The sequence below is a fragment of the Vigna unguiculata genome, chromosome 10, assembly GCF_037176805.1.
Source record: "Vigna unguiculata cultivar grain cowpea cultivar isolate G323 ecotype 2 chromosome 10, ASM3717680v1, whole genome shotgun sequence".
In the NCBI taxonomy this organism is placed as follows: domain Eukaryota; kingdom Viridiplantae; phylum Streptophyta; class Magnoliopsida; order Fabales; family Fabaceae; genus Vigna; species Vigna unguiculata.
The window spans coordinates 5,365,130-5,389,382 of record NC_140801.1 but is presented as its reverse complement, the minus strand read 5'-3'; the positions used below and the strand labels follow the sequence as shown (position 1 = coordinate 5,389,382).

At 30.6% G+C, this 24,253-nt stretch overlaps 2 protein-coding genes across 2 annotated transcripts; both read left to right on the top strand.

The window, feature by feature from the left end:
* The first annotated feature begins 11,340 nt into the window (after positions 1 to 11,340).
* Positions 11,341 to 16,576, top strand: LOC114167366 (peptidyl-prolyl cis-trans isomerase FKBP62-like). Its single transcript, XM_028052439.2, has 13 exons — positions 11,341 to 11,725; positions 12,669 to 12,755; positions 13,090 to 13,350; positions 13,444 to 13,518; positions 13,600 to 13,680; positions 13,797 to 13,991; positions 14,093 to 14,185; positions 14,270 to 14,445; positions 14,660 to 14,782; positions 14,869 to 15,015; positions 15,101 to 15,228; positions 15,532 to 15,652; positions 16,416 to 16,576. Exons 1-13 carry the CDS (start codon positions 11,527 to 11,529, stop codon positions 16,464 to 16,466), a joined length of 1,737 nt encoding a protein of 578 aa, XP_027908240.1. The 5' UTR covers positions 11,341 to 11,526; the 3' UTR covers positions 16,467 to 16,576.
* Positions 16,577 to 20,414: 3,838 nt separating this feature from the next.
* Positions 20,415 to 22,884, top strand: LOC114167458 (small ribosomal subunit protein eS8-like). Its single transcript, XM_028052551.2, has 5 exons — positions 20,415 to 20,536; positions 20,636 to 20,708; positions 21,703 to 22,033; positions 22,343 to 22,515; positions 22,606 to 22,884. Exons 1-5 carry the CDS (start codon positions 20,533 to 20,535, stop codon positions 22,679 to 22,681), a joined length of 657 nt encoding a protein of 218 aa, XP_027908352.1. The 5' UTR covers positions 20,415 to 20,532; the 3' UTR covers positions 22,682 to 22,884.
* Positions 22,885 to 24,253: the final 1,369 nt, after the last annotated feature.

Genomic DNA, 24,253 nt, shown 5'->3' with positions numbered 1-24,253 from the left:
CCTTTCTTTTGTATTCATCTCACCCTAGTTTTTAGTAGCGATCAAGTATATATGTTTCAATCTTTTTAAAAAATTGCTTTGTTATGGAAAATTGAAAAATAGTACTTGTTTCTTAACACTAGTTTTTCAATTTAAGGTATTTAAAACCAGCTATGAAAACGTCTTTATAAAATCTAGAGTTAAACCAAAATCTAAAATAAAAATAGAAAACGAGATTGAAAACATGTGTTTTGTATTTGAGATTTTTTTTTTTTTTCTTAAAACGAGCCTTTTCTATTTGAAACCATTTCGTTCTTGAGAAAGGTTTGGGAGCGGTTTCCGAAGGTTTTATATATTCTGAAAATAGAAGCATTGGAAAAGTTGGATTTTTATTTTTTCAAAATAAACCCGTTTAAGGAAGTTATCTAAATAAATTTATCTCTACTTTAATTTTCAGACAAGATAGGTTTATTATTCATATTTAGAATTTACTCTGGTCATTGTTCACGTTAAGAATTTGATTGGTATAATTCATTTGAAAAATACCTCATCACAATTAAATGAGTTGAAGTTTTTTTTTTTATGATATACATTATATTAAGTATCAATTATTTATGATGAATAAGAAATTATTAAACTTTTATTAATAACACATCTAAACGGACTTCTTAAACAAATTAGAAATTATGAAAATAATAACAAATATAATGTTTAATTTCTGAAATAATAATAATTATGCAATTATTAGAAAATAACGTTAAAAACATCCAAATTAGGGAGGTTTGTTTGGAGTTAACATGATATTTGATTAGAATTAAGGATGTATATAGGGTTACGACGTGAAAATCTTCTTATTTATCTTCTACGTTTTATTTAAGAATGGTTGTTGTTTTCGTCATCTTTATTTTGATCGTCATGATTGGATCTTGTAAGAACATTATGGGTTGATAATAGTGCATAATTAACGTGAGATTGTATGCAAATGGAGGTATTAATCGTTATAAAAACAATGGTTCTAATATATTGCAAAATGTATGAACGTTGCATTACTTTTTAATTTTTGGTTAAAATACTTTTTTTTTCAATTTTCGTCAAGTTTTGTCAAATAAGTCATATTTTTTATTTTGTGTTCAAATAAGTCATAATTTTCGTCAATTTTGTTCAATTGATCATTTTTTACTAAGTTTAAATCATTAACGGCTATGAACAGTGACTACCACGTATCACTTCGTGGTTTTATTTATTTATTTTTTAAATTTTTAATTTTTTTTAAATGTCCACGTGTCAACCCAGCAGTGTGTCACATGTCAAAGTCAATGTTCTATATTGAATTTGGTACCTATATTTGTTATTTTTATTCAATTTAGTTCCAATTTTTGTTAACATGGACCAATTTGGTTCGTCTCCAAATTGAAACCAAATTTAATTTTTATATTAAAATTCACATTTTTATTAAATATTTTTATATAATATATTAAAATTCACATCATTATAACTTTGATATAAATATTAAATTTGGTCACATCTTCGATAGAGATAAAATTGGTCAATTTTAAACACAATTGTGATTAAATTGAACAAAAATAACAAATATAGAGACCAAATTGAATATAGAACATTGACTTTGACACGTGACACGCTATTGGATTGACACGTGGCCATTTTAAAAAAGTTCAAAAAAAATTCAAAAAAACCACGAAGTGACACGTGGCAGTCACTGTTCATGGTCATTAATGATTTAAACGGTGTTAGCAAAAAAGGACCCAATTGAACAAAATTGACAAATTCAACTCGGTTTTGATGATTTTGGGGTTCTAGAATGATTCAAATCAGGGGGAAATGGAATTTGTATACGTGTTGATTGTTGAGGTTTAGGAATTGTTGAAATCACGCTGTAAATGGAAATCAATTGGGGAAGATTGTATGAATGTGACTTTAGGGTTTAACAGTTGGGGTGTTGATGTTGCGAGAACAATTAGTGATTGATTTGTACTGTAAAATGTGAATGTAAGCATAAGTGAGTTCGTGTGACAAGTGGGAGAAAGCTGCAAAGAAGGAAAGTTGGGAAGTTGGAAATTCTCGCAGGTGCAAGGCAGAATTCTGGGTTCCCTAAAACTTATGCACCGGCTAGCGGCAGGCTATGTGCCGCTAGGCGCCAACGCAGTAAAATGCAATGCTACGTGGCTGTGAGTGATTTTAAAGGTCTGAGGACTTTTTGCAAGAAATTGTGTGGGAGGATGAAGCATGGGGTCGTTGGATTAAGAGTGAGTGAATTGAAACTACATAACTTATAGTTAAATTATGTTGGATTAAGTATATGGGAATAATGGGAAATAAAATGTGTGAGATGTTGTGTTAAGCGTTGAATTATCATTTGTGATGCCTAAATTGGTTTTATTGGGATATAGGAATCTAATGTTCTTTGATGGAAATCTTAGTCAATGCATGAGGTTAATTGAGATAAGGGTATAGATGGTTGAGGCTAGAAGTGCATTAGGCAAAATTCATCATGGGAAATCTTGAGTGGGTGAACCTAAGAGGACATAAACACCTAGGAATGGTTTAAACATGTGAGAGTTGAGGTAATCCACTTAGTAATGGTCACTATAGGATTTTGTACCCAGCTTAAAGAATGGAATCAGACCTGTGTGCTTAAAAACTAGTAAAACGAGAGCACTGGTGTGTCGCCTGGCGGTGAGGTATGAAACGTTAGGCGATAGCAAGGGAAACAGAGGCAATCTGTTTGAGTGGCGCTTGGCGGTGGACAGTGGCATCCAGAGGTGCGAGGCGCCTGGCGACACGTGTCCCCTGCCCGGCGGCCTGGAAGCCTGTTGCGCCTGGTGCATAAAGTTAAGCAATTGTGGTTGCTTGCTTTGATGTGCGTGGTCTACAAGGATCCTATGATACCTTAAAGGTCGGCTTGTTGGTGTTCCTTGAGTTGTGCCTCAGAACGTATCCCTTGAGTTGTGGCTCGGGACAGGGGTTAAGCATGTGGCATTCCTTGAGTTGTGACTTGGAATGACATCCCTCGAGTTGTGGCTTGGGATGGCGGATGAACATGAGGAACTCTTGAGTTGTGGCTTGAGTTAACGGTTGTTGCCGGTGTGAGTGTGCTTATTGTGGCCAGTACAGATGGGTCTAGATAGATTGTGATCCTCAGTAATTAGCTGATGAGTTTGGTAGTCTTGGGACGTTACGAACTAGGTTCGTATTGGGAACTCCACCTGGCGTTACGGTGTGTGATCCATAGCATGGTTTCCTGCACGTGCTCTATCGGTTGTGGCCGATAGGTATGGCAGCAAGACATCTTGAGGTACTCACTAGAAGATGTAGAACACGGTTAATATGGTGGTTGCCATGTATTCTTGAATCAAAGGATGTAATTCCTTTGTTGTGTTGTATGTATATATGTATATTCTATATATATGTTTATTCTGTTAGCTCACCCTATCTGCTTATGTTTGGCGATGATCGTGTATGCGATACACGGGAGCAGATGATGTTGCAGGTGGATCTGGTGAGGCTTAGTGACAGAGCGAGGATAGCTTGAGAGCTTTTATGGTTTATGATTTTGAAATAAATTGTAAACACTATGGATGTTTTTATATTATTTCGAGTTTTATAAATTATGGATTTTTGGACTATTCATTGATCTAATAAAGTTTTAAATTTTCCGTGTTTTTTGGAAATGGAATTTTAATAAATGAGGTTTACTAATCATTTATTTATTTCATTATTTAAATTCATAATATATTGTCGGGATGTTACATTGTTCACCATGATGAGAAAGTAGTTGAGGAGTAGAAGCATGAGAATGATGGTGGTGGATTTCCTGGAGGTTCATGTGGCACTTCTCTATTGATTAAATACGTTGATCATGACAACATTCAGTTATTTCGTTAATTGGTCTCCATGCAATGCCATATATTTATTGCTTATCAATCTATTAAGTATATAACAATGTTGTAAAGACAGAACAAAGAGGCACAACAGCAAACAGACACCCCCAAAAGCTATCATGTAGTCAAAATAAAAAGTGCAAGGAAATTTAAATGCTGGAAAAATAACGCCAACTAACTTGTGTCAAATAAAAATATGTAAAACAACTTATATCGTGGTCAAATAATAGTTGTGAAAACAATATGTAACAAATAACATAATTAATGTACCATAACATGCATGTTACGTCAGGCAAATGATCATTATCGGTAAAATGAATATCTTGAATGAAATTATATGATCATTACTTTACATTTTTATCCACCTTTCACGATATTGTGATTAATATCTATCTAGTTTACTCTGTTATATTCTTTATAAAGTTGGTCTAAGTTTAATGAGTATGTTAGAATAGTTTGTCGAAAGGAAAATCAAAATGTCGTATTACCCACTCAACTTAGATAAAATTCAACTTTAACAAAAAACATAGCGAACAAACTATTTCCAAATAACCTTACATAAAGAATAAAGACATCCCAAAATGAAATCATTGATCCTAAGTCATTGTTACAAAATTCTAAGACGAAAAAAAAATGTTAATATACAAAATATAAATGTTATAATTGTAGAATTTATATAAAAAGTAAATAAATAATACATATATGTGAAAATAATATTATTAATAAATGTAATCTTTAATCATTACAATATACAAAAATAATATTGATAACTATATTTTAAAAACTGTAGAAGACTATAGTCTTTAATAATTACAATCTACAAAAATAATACTAATAACTATGTTTTAAAAACTTTAAAATACTATAAAATTTAATAATTAAAATCTATGAAAATAATATTAATAACTATATTTGAAAAATTGTAAAATACTATAATCTTTAATAATTATAGTCTATAAAAATAATACTAATAACTATATTTTAAAAACTTTAAAATATTATATAATCTTCTATAATTACACTCTATAAAAATAACATTACTAAGTATAGAATAAAAACTGTAAAATTATTATAATCTTTACAACCAACAAAAATAACATTATTTAAGTATAAACTATAAAATACTATAGTCTTTTATAATTAAAATCAACAAAAATAATATACAAATATTATATGAATAATTTCCTATTTAGTTCGTAAATTGAAGTTACTTGATATTATTTTACTCATTGTAAATTTTGGGTTAAACATGTATTTAACCTTTTATTTCTTACATTTTTTTTTAGAAATCATGTTTAAGCAAATATGTCAGTGGCTTCATTAACGGGACACACTTACCTAAATCCCTTTTCATGAAAACTTTCGACACATGCATCATATTGAACTCGTACGAGTCAGTCACTAGGACTAACCATCAACTCTAATACCATTGATGGGTCTTTCAAGGGGGTAAATGGGGAGATACAACACCAATGAGACTTAAAGCCTAACTCACATATGGGATTGTCACCCTTTCTTACTCAAAACCTTAAGGAAATGGATTTATGGGTATTCATCCTTATATGGTGCTCAACTTTCTCATATTTACCCGATATGGGACTTTGACTCATTCTTGAATCCAAACATATAACATCACAAATCATTTTAGTTCCTTTTAAGCACACACTACTATTTGTACATTTTTTTATAAGCATTAAAGATCACCACAAGATATAGAAAATTCATAATAAGATCAAAATGGTTAAAGGAAGAATCCTAGCAGATCATTTCTCTCGCTTCAAATGATAATCAAACATTATGTTTATTCCTTTCATTCCCAAATTATATATACCCATTTTTATAGAAGAAAAAAAAAACATAAATAAGTTTTTGGGTCTTTTTATTCACATGCTAATAGTTGGATCCTTTGTTCTCATTCCAAGTAAACAATACACGTGAGCAACTTCTTCCTCATGTGGGACTCCACATGTTGGGCCTTGTCATGTAATTGCACCTCCATTAGACTAACAACATATTTTCAAAGCTTCCTGGGCCAATTTAGCTCACACTCTTGTCAAGAGCCCTCTTAGCCTTGTATCGGGTCTTGGGCTTCCATTTTCATGATTATTAAGAGCTTTAGCTTGTTAATGATATACACAAATATGATAAATCATCACCTACATCAAAGGAAGAAATATCATCCATATTAAAAGTATTACTTACTCCATACTCACCTAGCAAATCTAGTTTGTAGGCATTGTCATTTGTCTTGACCAATATGAGAAAGAACTTCCTTTATGATGACAATCACTCTTTTCTAAAATGCACCTATACTAGTCACCTCGCTCAAATGCGGCCTTTTTTCTTCCTTTAGAGGTGACTAATAATTTTGAAATCCCAGTCACTTACAATACCTTTAGGCAGTCTAAGTAATCGTACCATATCTTTGAAAAATAAGTCAACAACATGACATGCATCATCTATTTTGTTACAAGGTATAAAATGAGCCATCTTAGAAAATTTGTCAACTACCACAAACATTGAATATTTTCCTCCTTTGAATCGAGACAAACATAAAACAAAGTCCATAAAAATATCAATCTCAGGATGTCATGGAACAAGTAATGGAGTATACATGTGGCATGACTTTAGATTTAGCTTTCTTGGAATCAATACACTTTCAAAAAAATGTATGCACATCATGTTTCATATGAGGCCAATAAAAATGCTCATGCAAGATGTCATATGTCTTTTGCACTCCAAAACGATTCATTAATCCCCTTTCATGTGTCCCTTTAACAAGAATTCGTCTAATTCAACCCTTAGGAATACAAACTCTCTTGTCCTTAATCAAATCCATAATGTTTAAAATATCCATCACATGTAGTATCAGAACATGTATGATAGATATGAGAGAAATCATCATCTTGTTCATACAATTTCTTAATGCCCTTAAAGCCAAGAAATTTAGTTTCAATAGTACGTAATAAAGCATACTTGCGTGATAAAGCATCAACAACCACATTGGACTTACTTATATTATGCTTAATGACATATAGGAATTGTTCAAGGAACTCCACCCCTTGGTCTGTCTCTTGTTCAACTTACAATGTCCTTTCATATACATTAAAGATTCATGATCAATATGAATGACAAATTCTTTTGGTAAAAGATAATGGTGTCGTCTTGTAATGCTTTAACCAATGCATACAACTCATTGTCATATATTGGGCCCCATCATGTAACTACAGGTCCATTAGATTAACCATAATCTTTTGCGAAGTTTCCTAAGCCAATTTAGCTCTTACTCTTATCATGGGTCCTCTTAAGCTTTATATTAGATCTTAGGCCTGTATTTGATTTTTAGTATAGACTTCATGGTTGTTAAGAATTTTAACATTGCCAATGATGTCCACGTCAGATATAAAGATTGATGTCTACTTAATCAACATATAAGTTATACCTTAATAATTTGAATGTCTACCAACGTAACGCATAACTAATGGTTAAAAGAAATGGGAATAGATGAAGTGAAATATGATGCTTTCAGTTATGAGATAATGTAGGTTAGACACACCTAGCTACTTATAATGGGAAAGGAAAAATTGAATGCAATTTCCTATGCTTATATATGTATGTGTGTGTGTGTATATATATATATATATATATATATATATATATATATACACACACACACACACACACTTAGCCATAGATTTAATTAATTAGATCACTTTAATACTTTGGCTAATAATGTAATGGCTCTAACACATTTAATTATATTAATTGTGTAGATACCATCAATATTCTAATTTGATGAAGGACCAAATTAAAACTATTGAAATTAAGTAAGTAATTAACAAAAGTTACATAAGGGATTATGGTCCCTATTTGTGAGCACAACACATACATCATTCTTTTCCATTCTCTTCCTCCCCATTAAAGAGAAAATCAAGAGGGAACCTTCAGGTGCTCTACAGTTTGAAGAAGGAAGATCAAGTACCAATCTTTCATCTATTGTTTCCAATGACCAGGTATGCTTCCACATTATATTGTTTGGGGTATTGGGAATCGCTCAATTAGTTATAGGGTTTATTGCTCTTTTATGATTGATCTTTCTTATTCATAATCTGACAGCCTCAACTCCACCACAATATGTTTATAAACTAAAAGAATTTTTGCTTTGAAGTAGTGCTTTCCATATGTGAATTAGTGTAATATTTGATTTAATGCACCAAACAAATTAAATTTGAAACAACAACAACAACAATATTATAGCTTCAATATGCATGATTCTAGATACCATCAATATTCTAATTTGATGAAGGACCAAATTAAAACTATTGAAATTAAGTAAGTAACTAACAAAAGTTACATAAGGGATTATGGTCCCCATTTGTGAGCACAACACATACATCATTCCTGTTCCATTCTCTTCCTCCCCATCAGAAGAGAAAATCAAGAGGGAACCTTCAGGTGCTCTACAGTTTGAAGAAGGAAGATCAAGTACCAATCTTTCATCTATTTTTCCAATGACTAGGTACGCTTCCACATTATATTGTTTGGGGTATTGGGAACCGCTCAATTAGTTATAGGGTTTATTGCTCTTTTATGATTGATCTTTCTTATTCATAACCTGACAGCCTCAACTCCACCACAATATGTTCATAAGCTAAAAGAATTTTTGCTTTGAAGTAGTGCTTTCCATATGTGAATTAGTGTAATATTTGATTTAATGCACCAAAAAAATTAAATTTGAAACAACAACAACAATATTATAGCTTCAATATGCATGATTCTACAAGGTGTTAGTTGAAACATTAAAGTCTACTAATGGAAACATTGAAGTCATGCTTATAGTTAATGACTTCATTATAAAAGTCATGCACCCCATACTTCACTTTCTTAGAAGTCGTGCACCCCCATAACAACTTTACTTTTATAAAAGTTGTGCACTCCTTTAACAACTTCACATGTGTTAAAGTCATGTATCTCCATAACGACTTCAAATGGACTTAATCCCTTGTGAGAAAGTTGTATCAATTCATTAAGATTTTTGCATGGGCTTGCAAATACTATATGTGATCTAAAATCACTAGCAAAAGTTTTAATTTGGTGTAGGTTGGTCATGTTGACGATTGAGTAGATGAATTACTTATAGTGAAAAGTTGTGCTTGATTAAAGACCAATATTAAACAATCAAGCATATCATATTATAATATATTAATATTATAACCAATGTTATATATGACCTCTGGTAATTGTACTTAATTTTTCAAAGTCATTACAAAAACCATTCCAAATGAAAACTATTGAACGAGTTGAAGAAGAGTAACCATTTCTAAATCACAACTTTTGTTCTTATCATATTCAAAAGGTATATATTTTCTACTACTAACTTTATATATTTGTAATACACATACAAATGATATTTTAATTATTAACTTTGTCCATGCCAAATAGATAGTTTATACATTGACAAAAAGTTCTAGGACTATGAGGGAAAAACCTATCATCAGATATATGATTAATAATTTCAATGAAGATACATTAGGAATTAGTTCATTCTAGAGTAAGATATTTTTCCCACGTCATCCACCCAACAAGTTTGGTCATTTAGCCACTCATTCCAAAAATATTTAATTTGAACTTTCAAACCAAATATGTTTCAATACAAAATAAGTTACCTAAATTGTGATAAAGCAATCACATTGACCAAAACTATACATTGTTGTGAAACCCAGACACGTGTGTAGCATGTTTCATCCATTATGCCAATGACTACCAATAACAAATTTGAGCATCTTTTAGCAAAATTCATCGATAATGAGAAATAAAAAATAAATCAAAGTGTCTCATACATTTTTGTGAATCATTCTTTCTCATGATCACATAAATTTGGTCAAGGAAAATCCTTCAATTTTGATAAAAAGTTTAATTGTAAAAATAAATTATTGACATGGTTATTTTGTGATATATAAAGAAGCACAACAAAAGGCATTTGCAATGGAATTTGACAACCGAGATGAATCATGTAATCACCTTCCTAGATTGTTGCAAATTGTACAACAATATATTCTATACACAATTGTATAGTATGTTACATGTCCATATGTTGTTGACAATGTTTAAGACACTTTGTCTTACATCTTAGAAGTGTCTTTATAGTCTCATGTCATGTCATAATACAAGTTGATAGGACATTTTTATTCGAAAATATCATGGCACGTTTTTTTACTACAATTGGTTTAGATGACAATTAAAAACATATTTCCTTTAGCTTTTAAAATTGGGAAAGGTGAAATAGAGTAAGTTATAGTATGATTCTTCTAATTGTTGTAAGAATACGTCGCATCTCAACCAAATGAATGTATGATAATTGACATAGGAAAAATCATATTAGCATCAAAATTTCCAAAAGTTGATTTGGAAATGAGATGGTATTGTCTCACTATACTGCATACGTCATATTGCATTAAACTTAAAAAAAAAATTAAAGATTATGAGTTGAAGAGACAACTAATAAACATGGATATATTTATTTCTTAACTTCCATGCTTAATATTGAATTTGTCACAATTTTGTTATGTCATTTTATTTATTACATTGTCATAGGTTATGAAATGAAACAACCTATTTTTTAAGCTAAGTAAACAATAATGAGATCAAAATTTTGACAATAAGTTTCCTAGATAGATCAAATATCCCTATAAAACTTGATTTAGGCAAATGAAGGGACAAGAGATATGTATATATGACAACAAATCTAACCAAAAATATGAACTTTATTTTGAAGAAAGCACGATCCTTATCCATTTGTGTCTTTGTTAAGATAACCTTTAAAAGAACAAAATTGAACGAAGAAATAAAATATAACATGTTATCAATATCTTGAAAAATATTATTGCTTTATTAAGAAAAAAATGAATATTTTGTCCTATGTAATATTCAAAGATATAATGTTCAAGAAATAATCACTTCCCTAGATGCCAACAAATATAATTAAATTAAATGATTAGTGGTATAGTTGTTGGTATTCGATTACCTTATTTGTTTGTATCATTGTAGATAACATATATTAATCCAATTTACACTCTCTACAATATCAACAAGCTTATGAAATACAATTTTATCTGGTTAAAAATAAAGATCGTTGGTGTATTTATATAAAACTGAATTTCATACTTAACTTTCACCTCCAACCTGTGAAATCAAAAAGACCAACTACCTAATTGTATTCATAATAAAATAAATTAACTATTTTTAATCACTTGTAACATAATTAACTTTTGGATTCAAGATATTTAGCCCTAATAAACATTTACAGCTAAACCTAATAATAAGATACGTTAAAATAATTTGAAAATGGTATGTTAAAAAAGTTAAAAAATATTTTCTTAAATATAAAAACACATTCAAGAATATTTAGTTAGAAAAATCATGTATAAAACTAGTTAGCTAAATCTGGAACCATCCGAACCCTGAATTCTCGAAACTACCCACACACTCTGAAACGCTCGCTGTAGAACTCTCTCGAACCTCTTCCCTTCTCACTTCCTTTTAAACCCTCTTTCCACTTTGCCCTTTCCGTATTCGTTTCTTTGCTCCTCTCGGAACCTCAAACCACATAAACCTTCTTACTTCATTCCCCGCAATCTCACATTTCCACATGGACGACGACTTCGACATGCCGCCGCCGGATTCCATGAACGACGACTTCGACTTCGCCGGCGCTGACGGCGGTGACATCGACCCCCCTGTCCTCAAGGTCGGCGAGGAGAAGGAAATTGGAAAACAGGGCTTGAAGAAGAAACTCCTCAAGGAGGGCGAAGGATGGAACACTCCTGAGGTTGGTGACGAGGTTCAAGGTACTACACGTTATCTTCTTTTTTTTTTTTTTTTTCAGAAATTAATTAACCTATGCAAGACACTGTTAGTATACATTTTATATTGGGCGTGACACCTCTCCTAATTCAAACAAATCTTACTCTTTTTCTTTTCTTTCTTTTTTTTCACGTTGTTTATATTAGCTTCCTGGTGTTTTATGATAACTTCTCCTAATTACTTCTAGAAGGAAGATAAATGCTGGAGATCTCATTATATATATATATATATATATATATATTGGTTTTGTTGGACTGTGTGAGGTTGAGATAAAAATAAAGTAATATGTTCGTTAGCAACAAAAAAAAAAACAAAAAAACTTATGATCAAGTTAAAAAAAATTAGAGAAGTTACATGTAAGAGCTTCTACATATTAGCTTTGCTTATTCATGAGGATGTTTTAACTCGTAAGAGAAGTTTGTCCAGACATGTACTTGCCTGATTCTCTTTGGTTATGTTTTCATTTCGTTTGCATTTACATTTCGTTATTTTTTCAGTTACTTTTCTGTGATCAGCTTGAGAAAAGCTTGCGGCTACACACTTTTAATTGTTTGTTGTAGTTTTGTTTTGTTTTGCATGATCTCTAATTTCATTTTCTTATATTCTACATTTCCATTTGCATTTTGTTGCATTTCCATTTCCATGTTTGTTAAATCCCTATAATCGGATTGAGAAATGGTAGTCGTTTAATGATTTATTACGGGTTGAAATTTATCTGCTAAGATATTTAATGAATTTTAATCATAATCTTTGTGACTTTTAGTTAATTGTGTTTTAAGACTATGAAAGAGTGACTTCATTATCTAAAATAATGTGTTAGAGTGTGTATAACTTTGACACTTTTCTTGCGTAGCTTGTTTGAGTTTCATGTTTGTTTTGTTTTTCTTTAATTTCTTAATGATTTATTGAATTTTAATTTTTTGGTAGTTCACTACACTGGGACATTGCTTGATGGCACTAAGTTTGATTCCAGCAGAGACAGGGGAACTCCTTTCAGTTTCACGCTTGGACAAGGTGAGTTTCTTTGTTTTTCGAGAACTCTGGGTGCTTTGATTTAATGCGTTGGAAGTTCGAATAATGTGTCTGTTTGACTCGTTATAAAGAGGGGACTTAGCTGTTAGCATTTCAGTGTGTGATTTAGGAGTTTAAATGAGGTTGTCGTTGTGATGATCAATTTGTGAAATTAATGTTGAGTGCATACTCATGATTTGATGGTATCAATGATTATTAATAAGAGAGTTGAATGAACACTGTTTGTTTGTTTACTCTTTATTATTTGGAACAAGATATTTTGTTTTGATTGGAAAACACTATGTTTTTTGATGTATCTGGTGCCTGGGAAATGCAGGGCAAGTTATTAAAGGATGGGATCAAGGTATTGCAACGATGAAGAAAGGTGAAAATGCCCTTTTTACCATCCCAGCCGAGCTAGCGTATGGTGAATCTGGTTCTCCTCCAACTATTCCCCCCAATGCAACTCTTCAGTTTGATGTGGAGCTGTTGTCTTGGACTAGTGTTAAGGACATATGTAAGGATGGAGGTTTATTTAAGAAGATAGTTACTGAGGGTGAAAAATGGGAGAACCCCAAGGATCTTGATGAAGTTTTAGGTATGAAGTGTGAAATATTGTTAAATATTTAATTTTCTAATTTGGTATGATTCAAGTTTAACTTAACTATCAAATGCATTCTTGCTGTTGCAGTGAATTACGAAGCACGTCTTGAAGATGGGACTCTAGTAGCAAAATCCGATGGAGTGGAGTTCACAGTCAAAGATGGTCAGTGCCTACTAATTTTGTTACGCTCTTGTTAAATTCTGCTTTTTGTGTGATCTTACATTCATGTTAACTCTATTACAGGTTATTTTTGTCCTGCTTTGTCAAAGGCTGTTAAAACCATGAAGAAGGGAGAGAAAGTGATTTTGACTGTGAAGCCACAATGTAAGTTTTGGAAAACCTTTGTCTGCTTTTATCTTTTACTGAAATGGAGATAAAAAGTAATTATTCATTTACCTATTTAGTTCAAATTTTTATGCATTTATTTATCTTTTTTGTAGATGGATTTGGTGAGAAGGGTAAGCCAGCACATGGTGATGAAGGTGCAGTTCCACCAAATGCATCATTGGAGATTTCTCTTGAGTTAGTTTCTTGGAAGACTGTGTCAGAGGTAACTGATGACAAGAAGGTCATTAAGAAGATCATCAAAGAAGGGGAAGGATATGAGCGTCCAAATGAGGGGGCAGTTGTAAAATGTAAATGCTTGTAATTCTTAATGTGGATGATAACCTTTTCATTGTTCATGGATTAGAACATGGTTTCTGATGTTTCCTTACCTCTTTTTGCATTCTTGTAGTGAAAGTAATTGGTAAGCTGCAAGATGGTACGGTGTTTTTGAAGAAGGGTCATGATAACGAAGGGGAGCTGGTTGAATTCAAAACTGATGAGGGTAACTCGAAAAATGTCTCAATGATTCTCTGTTTCATACTAGGTTATTCATTATGCTAACTAGTGTGTGTTATGGATTAAGCAGAACAAGTAATTGATGGGCTTGACAGAGCTGTGTTGACTATGAAGAAGGGTGAGGTGGCATTGTTAACTATTGCGCCTGAGTATGGTTTTGGCTCAACAGAGTCTAAACAGGAACTTGCTTTGGTTCCTGCTAACTCTACTTTGTATTATGAGGTTGAGCTAGTATCGTTTGAGAAGGTAAGTTAATAAACATCAATGGTTTGCAACTCTGCATTGATCTTGTGCCTCAATTTTACATACTTTCTTTTTTTCCTGTTTTCATTCCTATATATTAATTAATTGCATTCTGTTGCGTGTATTTAACGAATTATCATGATCAATCTGAGTGTTGAAGTCGAAGTCCGATGAAGTTCTCTACCTAATAGTAGTTAATATTGTTGTCTCCTTCCAGGATAAGGAATCATGGGACATGAACACTCCAGAGAAGATCGAAGCTGCTGGCAAGAAGAAAGAAGAAGGGAATGCATTATTTAAAGCTGGTAAATATGCAAGAGCTTCTAAAAGATATGAAAAGGTAATCGAATATAAATTGAATACCTATTCATCATTCATTCTCCTCCTTTCCAATGCATCTTCTAAGGCATTTTCTTACTGCCACAGGCTGTAAAGTTCATAGAGTACGATACCTCCTTCAGTGAAGAGGAGAAGAAGAGCTCCAAGACCTTGAAGGTTGCCTGTAATCTAAACAATGCAGCGTGCAAGTTGAAGCTAAAAGATTATAAACAAGCAGAGAAATTGTGCACTAAGGTGTGACTGTAGTTACTGTATTCCCATCTGATAATTATGGTAAAAATTACAAAAGTGAAAACTGATTTTTGATTTGGATCCGCAGGTACTGGAACTTGAGAGCACCAACGTGAAGGCTCTCTATAGAAGGGCCCAGGCATACATCCACTTGGCTGATTTGGATTTGGCTGAATTTGATATTAAGAAAGCTCTTGAGCTTGACCCTGACAACAGGTAGATACTTTGATGAATTTAATTGAATTAACTGATTGGATTGATTAGAAGTTGCTAAATTTTGTAATTACTTAGAATCTTACTTAAAGATCATATTTATTAAAGTAATGCATGGATATTTTATAGTATACGAATCTTTACTCATATTTTGTCTGAATCACTATTGTTGGCTATGATAGGACGGTAGTTTCTGAATGGGTTTGTAACTTCATTTCTACTTGTATAATGAAGGATTTATCACCTTTTATCTCGATTTTTTTTTTTGGTAAAGGTACTTATATTTGTTTCTGATTTATAAACCAGGGAAGTCAAGCTTGAGTACAGGACCTTGAAGGAAAAGATGAAGGAATTCAACAAAAAGGAGGCAAAATTTTATGGAAATATTTTCAATAAACTGCATAAGCTGGATTCTTTGGACAATAACGTGAGTATTCAACCTCTGTAGTTTCACTTATATCTGTGCTGTACATATATATGTATATACAGAGATCTGAGTTTTCCATTTCCATCTACACATTCTAATGTTTGAATTAGAATCTCTGTCCAAGCTTTATTGTTGTTTCATACTTCAAACGATTGAGAATTTGTCAATTTTTCGTCTCAATCACAGAAGTTGAAAGTTTCTTCTCAAGTATTTAGTTTTAAGAGACATACTTTTAGATACTCTTAAATAAGCAGAAGATAGGTTCTAATTGTGTAAAAGAAAAGTAACATGTAATAATTTATTGAATAAACTGCATGTGTTTTATGTTCTTTACCATATATTTATGCCTGCCTATAAAAAGTACGTTTACCTATTTCATATATAATTTTGTTAGCCCTGTTAACCCTTAGCTTGTTGTGCATGTTAGGATATTATTATATCATCGTCCAATCACATCAATAATTATGTGGCTAGTCTAAATAGAATTCTGCTATTTTATATATATATATATATATATATATATATATATATATATATATATATATATATATATATATATATATATATATATTCATGTGTTACCGAGTCACTTGTTTATGAGTGCTACTAAAATTAACTCAGAATTAAAATATAGTATATATCTAGGAGTTGGAACTTTGTTCCAAATTTGTGATACATGTGAGAAAGTTTGAGGTTCAGTTTTTTGTTTTGTACCTTATGTTTTCTAATATATACCGTATTTGTTTAATGTTTTGTGATACAGAAAGCAGAGTCGAAGGATGCCCAACCCATGAATGTCGACAGCAAGGCATAAACACCATGGGAATTCATCTAATTTCTAGGGTCTGCTTTCTTATTATTATTTGTGGACATTTGGAAATTATGATGGATTATGAAATGTGATTCCGGACAAATTTTGTTTAATTCTTCTGGGAAAATGGAGTTCTAATTATTTAGACTAAAATGTCTATTTTTAATTCAAATCAATATCATATTTAACAAAAAATTATTATATTGAAACACTTTTATAGTTAATTTTGAAATGGTTTATTCAAAATTAAACATTTAAAAGTAAAATGTGTATATTTTTTCAATGAGTTTCCGAGTTTAATTTCCTATAAATAATAACTTGTTAAAGCTAAACAATAGGAATATCTATGTAATAAAATCTTCATCTGAAGATACGAATTATGTAAATTTAAAATAATGAATCAAAACAATCAAATGATCAACTGAATATAAAGTAGAATAGACATGAACATTTTGAACGATAAAATAGATAGACATGAAAATTGAGTATTTGATAGAAGAATAGTGTATAGAAATTGAGAGTGGAATGTTATTATAATTTTAACTTGGCGTTACGAAAATTATTGATGATTTTTGTTGATAAATGGCTTATGGTGATACTGCTACATGTTTATGGGGATGTTTTTCTGATTTAACTTTCCATTTTTTTTAACATTGACTTATATAAAAGAAGCATCTTTTTATATATTATAATTATTAATATTTTTTTATTTTCTCTTCTTTTAGTATCAACTATCATTTTATTAAAATACTCAGCTTTCAAAGTAGGATAAAGAACAAATGCATGGATATTCGTAACTTGAGAAAACTTCTCAATTCAGTGTGATTTTACATAGAATCAAGGTTTCTTTGAATATAAAACGTATAATTAGTCGTATAGTACCCAGTTTGGAGTTAGGGTGTTAAATAAGTATTCGATTTAAAAAGAAAAGTGTTAACTAAGTATTTCAATTAGGTCCTTTTCAGACATTCGTGTTAGTATGTGATTTTTTTATTTTTTATAAAAAAATTGTAAATTTTTTTAAATTTTTTGAAAAAAAAAATTAAAAATGTCACAACATGACATTGTCAGTGTCATGTTAGTATCACTATCAAATGTCATTGTGTTGTCCTTATATATGTTTTTTTGTTTCAGTTTAGTACTTAAGTATGTGTATCTGAGTCCCAATTTTTTAATAATTAAAATCTTTTTTTTTACAAAATTAAAAGTAATTAAGTATAAAAATTTAACAAAAAGTATTTGATATTTATATTAAAATTTAGTGGTAAAAGTCAATTTATTAAGTTATTTTTAATAATAAAAAAAATTAGTATAACATTCAAACCAATAATGGAAATTTTGGTTTAAAATTAGTAAGAGACAATATTGTTTTATTTAAAAAAAATTAACAAAACATGAGTGCTTAATAAAAAAGTAATTAATAAAATAATATGTTAAAAAGTCGTTTTTTAAAAAAATATTGGTATAACATTTATATAAATAATAAATTTGGTCTGAGATTGAGAGAAACAATATAAATATTAGTACTTAATTTTGTAAAAATATTTATACTTAATTATTTTTAATCTTATAAAAAATGGATTATAAAAAATGGATTATAAAAATATTTTAATTATTAAAAAAAATTGTAACAAAATTGAATCAGATACACACTTAGGTACTAAATTGAAACCAAAAGACATATATGAGGACAAAATTGAATCAGATATAGTGACATTTCACGTGGCACTAACAATGCCACGTGTCACACACAGGGACTTGACACGTGGTATTTTTATTTATTTTTTCAAAAAATTAAAAAATTTTAAAAAATTTTAAAAAAAAATCAAAAAAATCAAAAAAACCATAGACTAACACGTGGCACGTTGACTAACGATATTAGTCAATTTTGTCTAAAAGGGACCTAATTGAAGCACTTTTTCAAAAGTTGGGATGTAATTGACACTTTTTTTAAACCGGGTACCTATTTGACACCCTAGCCCCAAACTGGATATTATACTTCTAATTATACCTATATGAAACGGACATGGCCAACAAGAGCAAAAGACAAGAAAATTGAGTTAGTTTTGCTACTCCTAAAGTTAACTCACTTAAACATAAATATAGGTAAATTAATGATTGACTCTTAAAAGTCATAATTTATTATTCAAAAGATATAAAATGATTCTTCAAAGTGACATCTAAAAGTTAAAAACTTTTCTAAGGTCATTCTCTTTCATAGCATTTTTAAAGTTTCTTTAAAATCTATGGGTTTTATTTTGATCCTTGCTTTTATGGAGCTTTTCCAACATGATCTAATTTTCTTGTTTAATTACGTATTAATTTTTGTTAATTTTATTTAATTTAATTTTTTTTGTTAATATAGTCTAAATAGTTAATGATAATATACTTGATATTTCACTATTATGATGTGGTACTTTACTTCCTTGATTTTTTCATTATACATTCATCTTTAGATATTATCATCTTCATCTTCCTTACCTCCATTATTACCTTCATCATCGAATCATTCATCATCTCCTTCATTATTCATTATCTTCTTCGTGTTCACCCACTCCATATGGATTCTTTCTCTTATATTTTCTCAATTGCTCAATTTTTTAATCTTTTCAAACACCTTCCACTTGACCATTCATTATTTCTTCATTTTTTTTTCATTTTCGATTAGTACACCAATGACAGTTTAGTGAGGAAGTAGATGATTTAGAGATTGAACAGAGAAACATGGGCACACCTACAACCTTAAATCAGAGGTACACTTTGATAGGAGTGTACCTTCCAATAACATAAGGGAACACCTTCCACTTTTTCTTCCAATCACTTTTAATTAGGGATACACCTTCTACTTCTAATGAGAATGTTACGGGTGAGTGATTTATAGAAGCAGAATTTGGTGTTAATGTAGCTTCCTCCTAAGTAGAATCTACACATTTGTTATGCTTTTGGCCATTCCTCCATTTTTCCCAATTTCTTCTCCTCCTTCCTAAATACACAATTCCAAAACTGTTAAAATTGTGGAGCAAAACAAAAATCTAAATTTGTGTATGAAAATTGTGGAGGTGAATGTGTTTCAACGATAGTGGTGATAATGGAAGTGAGAAAGATAGTGATGCATGAAAATGAGTCGTAAAACTCAACAAAAATAGAGAACAAATTAATATTTAAGTCAATTCTATAATACTTCAAGTAAACAAAATAAACAAGAAATAAATGAAAATTTTAATAAATGTATGTATCTTTCTCATTTTTTATTTATATCACGCTCTAACAATGTATAAATTTTTTAGCACTCTTCTATGATCTCAAAACTCAACTTCAAAACGAACTAAATATAAAATAAAAGAAAAAACATTTAATTATTTATTTATTTTAATAGGTCACTTGTTATTAACTTCTCTAAATTTATACTTAAGTCACTCTTTAACTCATAATTTATTATATCATTTTAACATTAGGTCGGAAAAATTATTAAAATTAGCAATCCTATGGTACATTAATAATATATAATTATAATTAGTACACAATCAAATGCTTTTTCAGCCCTAGTTGGAAACAAAATAAAATTTTTATCGCGAACAAATCTTTTACTAAATATTTTAATTTATTTATTTTTTTAAAAATTTATAAAAACACTTAAGCCCATTTTTTTGCATGCGTAATTGCCTTTTATTTTGGTATAATTCAATCTAGATGGAACATATTTGTTCAAAATAGCATAAAAATAATTTAATAAAATAAAAATATATATTTTGTAACATCTGAAAACTAAAATTAGGGAAACACAGGAAGATCAAAATAAAAAAATAGAATTTAATTGTGATAAAAATGATAATTTTTGTTTTACCTATTTATTAGCTTTGTTTTAAAAGAGCCACAAAATTGGGCCTGGGCAATTTTTTTGAATTTAAATTGGGCTTGATTTTGGGCCGGGTGAGAAGTGGACCAGCAAAAGGTAGGGTTTCGTGTGTTGAAATATATATCGCGTAATATTAGGGTTTTTCCAGGGAGTCAAGAAGCAGAGAGATACAATACAGAGTGTGTCGTTGCTTCTTCGCCACAACTCAACAACATGGGTCAGTAAACGTTTCCTTCACATCTTTCTTTTGTTGATACCGCAAACCCTAATTCCATCTTTTCTAATGGGATTTCTTCTTCTTCTTCTTCTGGATCAGGTATCTCCCGAGATTCTATGCACAAGAGGCGTGCCACTGGTGGCAAGAAGAAGGCCTGGAGGAAGAAGAGAAAGTGTGTGCCTCTTTTTCTTTATTTATTTGCCTTAGTTTTGTTTTTGTGTTTATCTAAATTTGTGTATTTTAATTCAGTCATATCTGTGTTCTTTTACACTGACTTGCCTAATGCTGTTGCTAGTAGTGGGAGATATTTCTGTGTGTTGGGGCTTCGTTACTAAGTTTTTTATTATTACAATGTTTTGGGATCTTTGCTTGGTTTTGTTTTTGAGTCGACGGTTTGAAATTAAAATTCAAATGGCATCTTTTTTTTGTAGTTAAGTTTATTTTTTTGGGAGTGGAGATTTGAAATGTGATTCTATGTGTAATTGAGCGTATAGTGTATCTAGGTTTATTCGTTCTTCAGTGTATCTAGGTTTATTTGTTCTTTGATCTTGAGGTTTTCATGGGAGAAGGGAAAAACAAAAGGGTTGTAAACATGATGGCGAATGTTGAATTTTGGTTCTAAATTGTGAAAATATTTCCAATCTGCATACTGCATTTTCATTTATTTTTTAACTAGTTTTGTATGGTCCTTGAGCAAAACATAAACTTCCTTTTTTTCTCTGCCTCACCATGTAATGCTTTTTTCTTAGCAATTGTCTGGTGCGTTGTTCTAGAATTTTATGATTTCTATTTCCAATTTCGCCCTTCTGAATGATTTTTGTTAAGTATGTTGTTTCATTTGTAAAGACAATGAATCATCGATCAGAGAAAATATATGCAACAATTAGGGTAATATAAGATTTTTTACTTTGAATAAATAGTGTGACTGGACATAGTGCTTAACATTTATTTAGGTGTTCGCATCTTTTTAATTGTTTTGATACTATTATTAAATATCCCCTATATTATTCCTATTATATTTTATAAGCAGTGAATTAGTTGTATGTATAAACGTATTTACAACTTATAATTATTATACTCTAATACTTTTTGGCATTTTGTTCTAAGCCATGATGATATTATACTTTAATAATTGATTTTAAAGAGATTTTGGTGATTTCTGATAGGTATGAGCTTGGTCGCCAGCCTGCTAACACTAAACTGTCAAGTAACAAGACTATCAGGAGGATCCGTGTTAGAGGTGGCAATGTGAAGTGGAGGGCATTGAGATTGGATACTGGAAATTACTCCTGGGGAAGTGAAGCTGTAACTCGCAAGACTCGTATACTTGATGTGGTATACAATGCCTCAAACAATGAGCTTGTGCGTACGCAGACCCTTGTCAAAAGTGCTATTGTTCAGGTCGATGCTGCTCCATTCAAACAGTGGTATCTTCAGCACTATGGTGTTGACATCGGTAGGAAGAAGAAGACAGTTGCCAAGAAGGATTCTGCAGAGGTTGTTCTTCTGGAATTTTCTCCTTCTTTTCTATTCTTTTATGCTATGTTTTCATTAACCCAATGTTTAAGCTTCTTATAACATGAGTTACTTTTTGGTTCGACACTATAATATGTTCTGAGAAGTAAATTATGTGTATATAATCTTGCAGCCATCGTATTCTATCTTTCCATATTCACGGTCCGTGGATTTGACTTATCTTAATAGCTAGGAATGTAATAAAATGTATATATGCTGCAGTTTATCTGATATATATGAAACATTTTAGAGGCTGATGCGTATTTCTCTATCTTGGGATGTAATCTGCAGGAGGGTGAAGCTGCAGCAGCAGAAGAAGCCAAAAAGAGTAACCATGTGCAAAGAAAACTAGAGAAGCGCCAGAAGGATCGCAAGCTTGATGCTCACATTGAGGAACAGTTTGGTGGTGGGCGTTTACTTGCTTGCATTGCCTCTCGACCTGGTCAATGTGGCAGAGCTGATGGGTAATTACTTGAATTCTCATTATGCTTAATATTAATATGTTTATAATGAACCACTTTCATAATTGTTTTCTTTCTTGCTGGGTTATGCAGGTACATTCTGGAAGGTAAAGAGTTGGAATTTTACATGAAGAAACTCCAGAAGAAGAAGGGGAAAGGCGCTGCTTGATTTTAGTTTTTCCAAAATTTTTATATATGGCTTTAGTCGTTTTTATTTGTTGGTGGTACCATTCATTCTGATGTTTTGTGCCACAGGACATTTAGTGCAAACTATCATCCTAGTATTTGCAAATTGACACTTAATTTTTGTTTTTAACTGTTTTTGCTTCTGATGAGTTACAATTTTTATTAATGAATGCCTTTCAGTCCTTATTGTTGGTGTAGTCAGGGAAGGTCTGAGTTTATTGCTTATAAATGTGAAGGGATATCAGATAGATGCCTCTTCAATTTTTAAAAACCAGTAGTATGATTTAATATAACAATTTTATTCAGATTTTATTTAGAGTAAGATGTATTTGTTGCTCTTTTATCTTTTCTATTTTCTTCTGTCTATGATTGTAATAAGAATGAACTAAATCTGGAATATTAGTTTATTTGGGTGGTTTCTGAAAATGATATTTGTGTCTGGGATTGTCTAATTTTTTCTTTCCGTTAAATTCCAGGTGCTAAATCAATATAAATTTTAAATTCCAAAACTATTTTCAGTAATAATTGTAATAATTTGTTTCATTTGGTGGATGTAATGATTTTTCGATGTTATACGTAAGATATAATTTTGTTTTTATTGTTATTTCTCACCTCATATAAAACATGAATATATCGAACTGAGGCTAAAACAGTTATGTTTTCACTTTAGAAAAAGCATCAGTCCCAAATCGAACATCAAAAACTTTTTGGTGAAACTAAAAGGAAGTATACTTCACCAATATTTATAAAATCAGTAAGCAAGCTTAGAATATTTAGCTAATTAATTAATAGTTACCAATCCAAAAAATGATATTCCTTATCTCAAATGTCTTTTATTAAAGAAAAGAGAGGGAAAAATAATGAAAGGAAGAGAAAGGACTAGTTGTGCAAGTATTTTTGTATTAAAAAAAGGTCATGATTAACAAAGTATTTTCAACAAAGATTTGGCAAACTTTCTTTTTTAGGTAAAAAAAATGTTATTTTAATTAAAAAATAAAAAATTAATCAACTTTAATTCTATTTTTAAAAGATAATTTTTCTTTAAAAAAATCAAAAAATTTCACCACTTGTATTCATTGAGTGTTGAGTGAAAATGTTGAGTTGCTCTTTGATGTGAATTAGATGTTTCGTGGACTGAATTTGATTTTTTTTTTTCATAAGTATGCAGTTGAAATTCATTACATTTTCATTCGAGATTTGTTAACTGAAGCCTATTTTATGTAACATAGAGAAGAAATGTCTAGCTTATTTGTTGAGCAGAAGATGTTAAATGTATCGATGTTATTGTATTAGAATAAAAAAATTACAAATAAGTAATAGAAATATGGAACTTTAATCTGAAGTCAAGAAATATCTTAAATCTAAAAGTAGGAAAAAATATTAATATTTTTTACTCGCCATTTACTCATAAACCCAATTGAAGTTTTAAGGGGAAGAAAATATATAACAACATTAACACGAACAACAAATGCCTACCAAATCAAGAACTTAATAATACGAAAAGATAACTTTCATATTATTTTCATTGTACCTAATTATTTTAATTAGGGTGGGA

What these genes read in the sequence shown, in the direction of transcription:
- LOC114167458 (XM_028052551.2), top strand. An exon ending in GCCTGGAGGAAGAAGAGAAA is followed by an intron (nt 20,709 to 21,702) that starts GTGTGTGCCTCT and finishes GATTTCTGATAG; the next exon opens with GTATGAGCTTGGTCGCCAGC. An exon ending in CAATGTGGCAGAGCTGATGG is followed by an intron (nt 22,516 to 22,605) that starts GTAATTACTTGA and finishes TGGGTTATGCAG; the next exon opens with GTACATTCTGGAAGGTAAAG.
- LOC114167366 (XM_028052439.2), top strand. Translation starts at nt 11,527, where the DNA reads ATGGACGACGACTTCGACATGCCGCCGCCGGATTCCATGAACGACGAC. An exon ending in CAGTTTCACGCTTGGACAAG is followed by an intron (nt 12,756 to 13,089) that starts GTGAGTTTCTTT and finishes TGGGAAATGCAG; the next exon opens with GGCAAGTTATTAAAGGATGG. An exon ending in CAGAGAAATTGTGCACTAAG is followed by an intron (nt 15,016 to 15,100) that starts GTGTGACTGTAG and finishes TTGGATCCGCAG; the next exon opens with GTACTGGAACTTGAGAGCAC.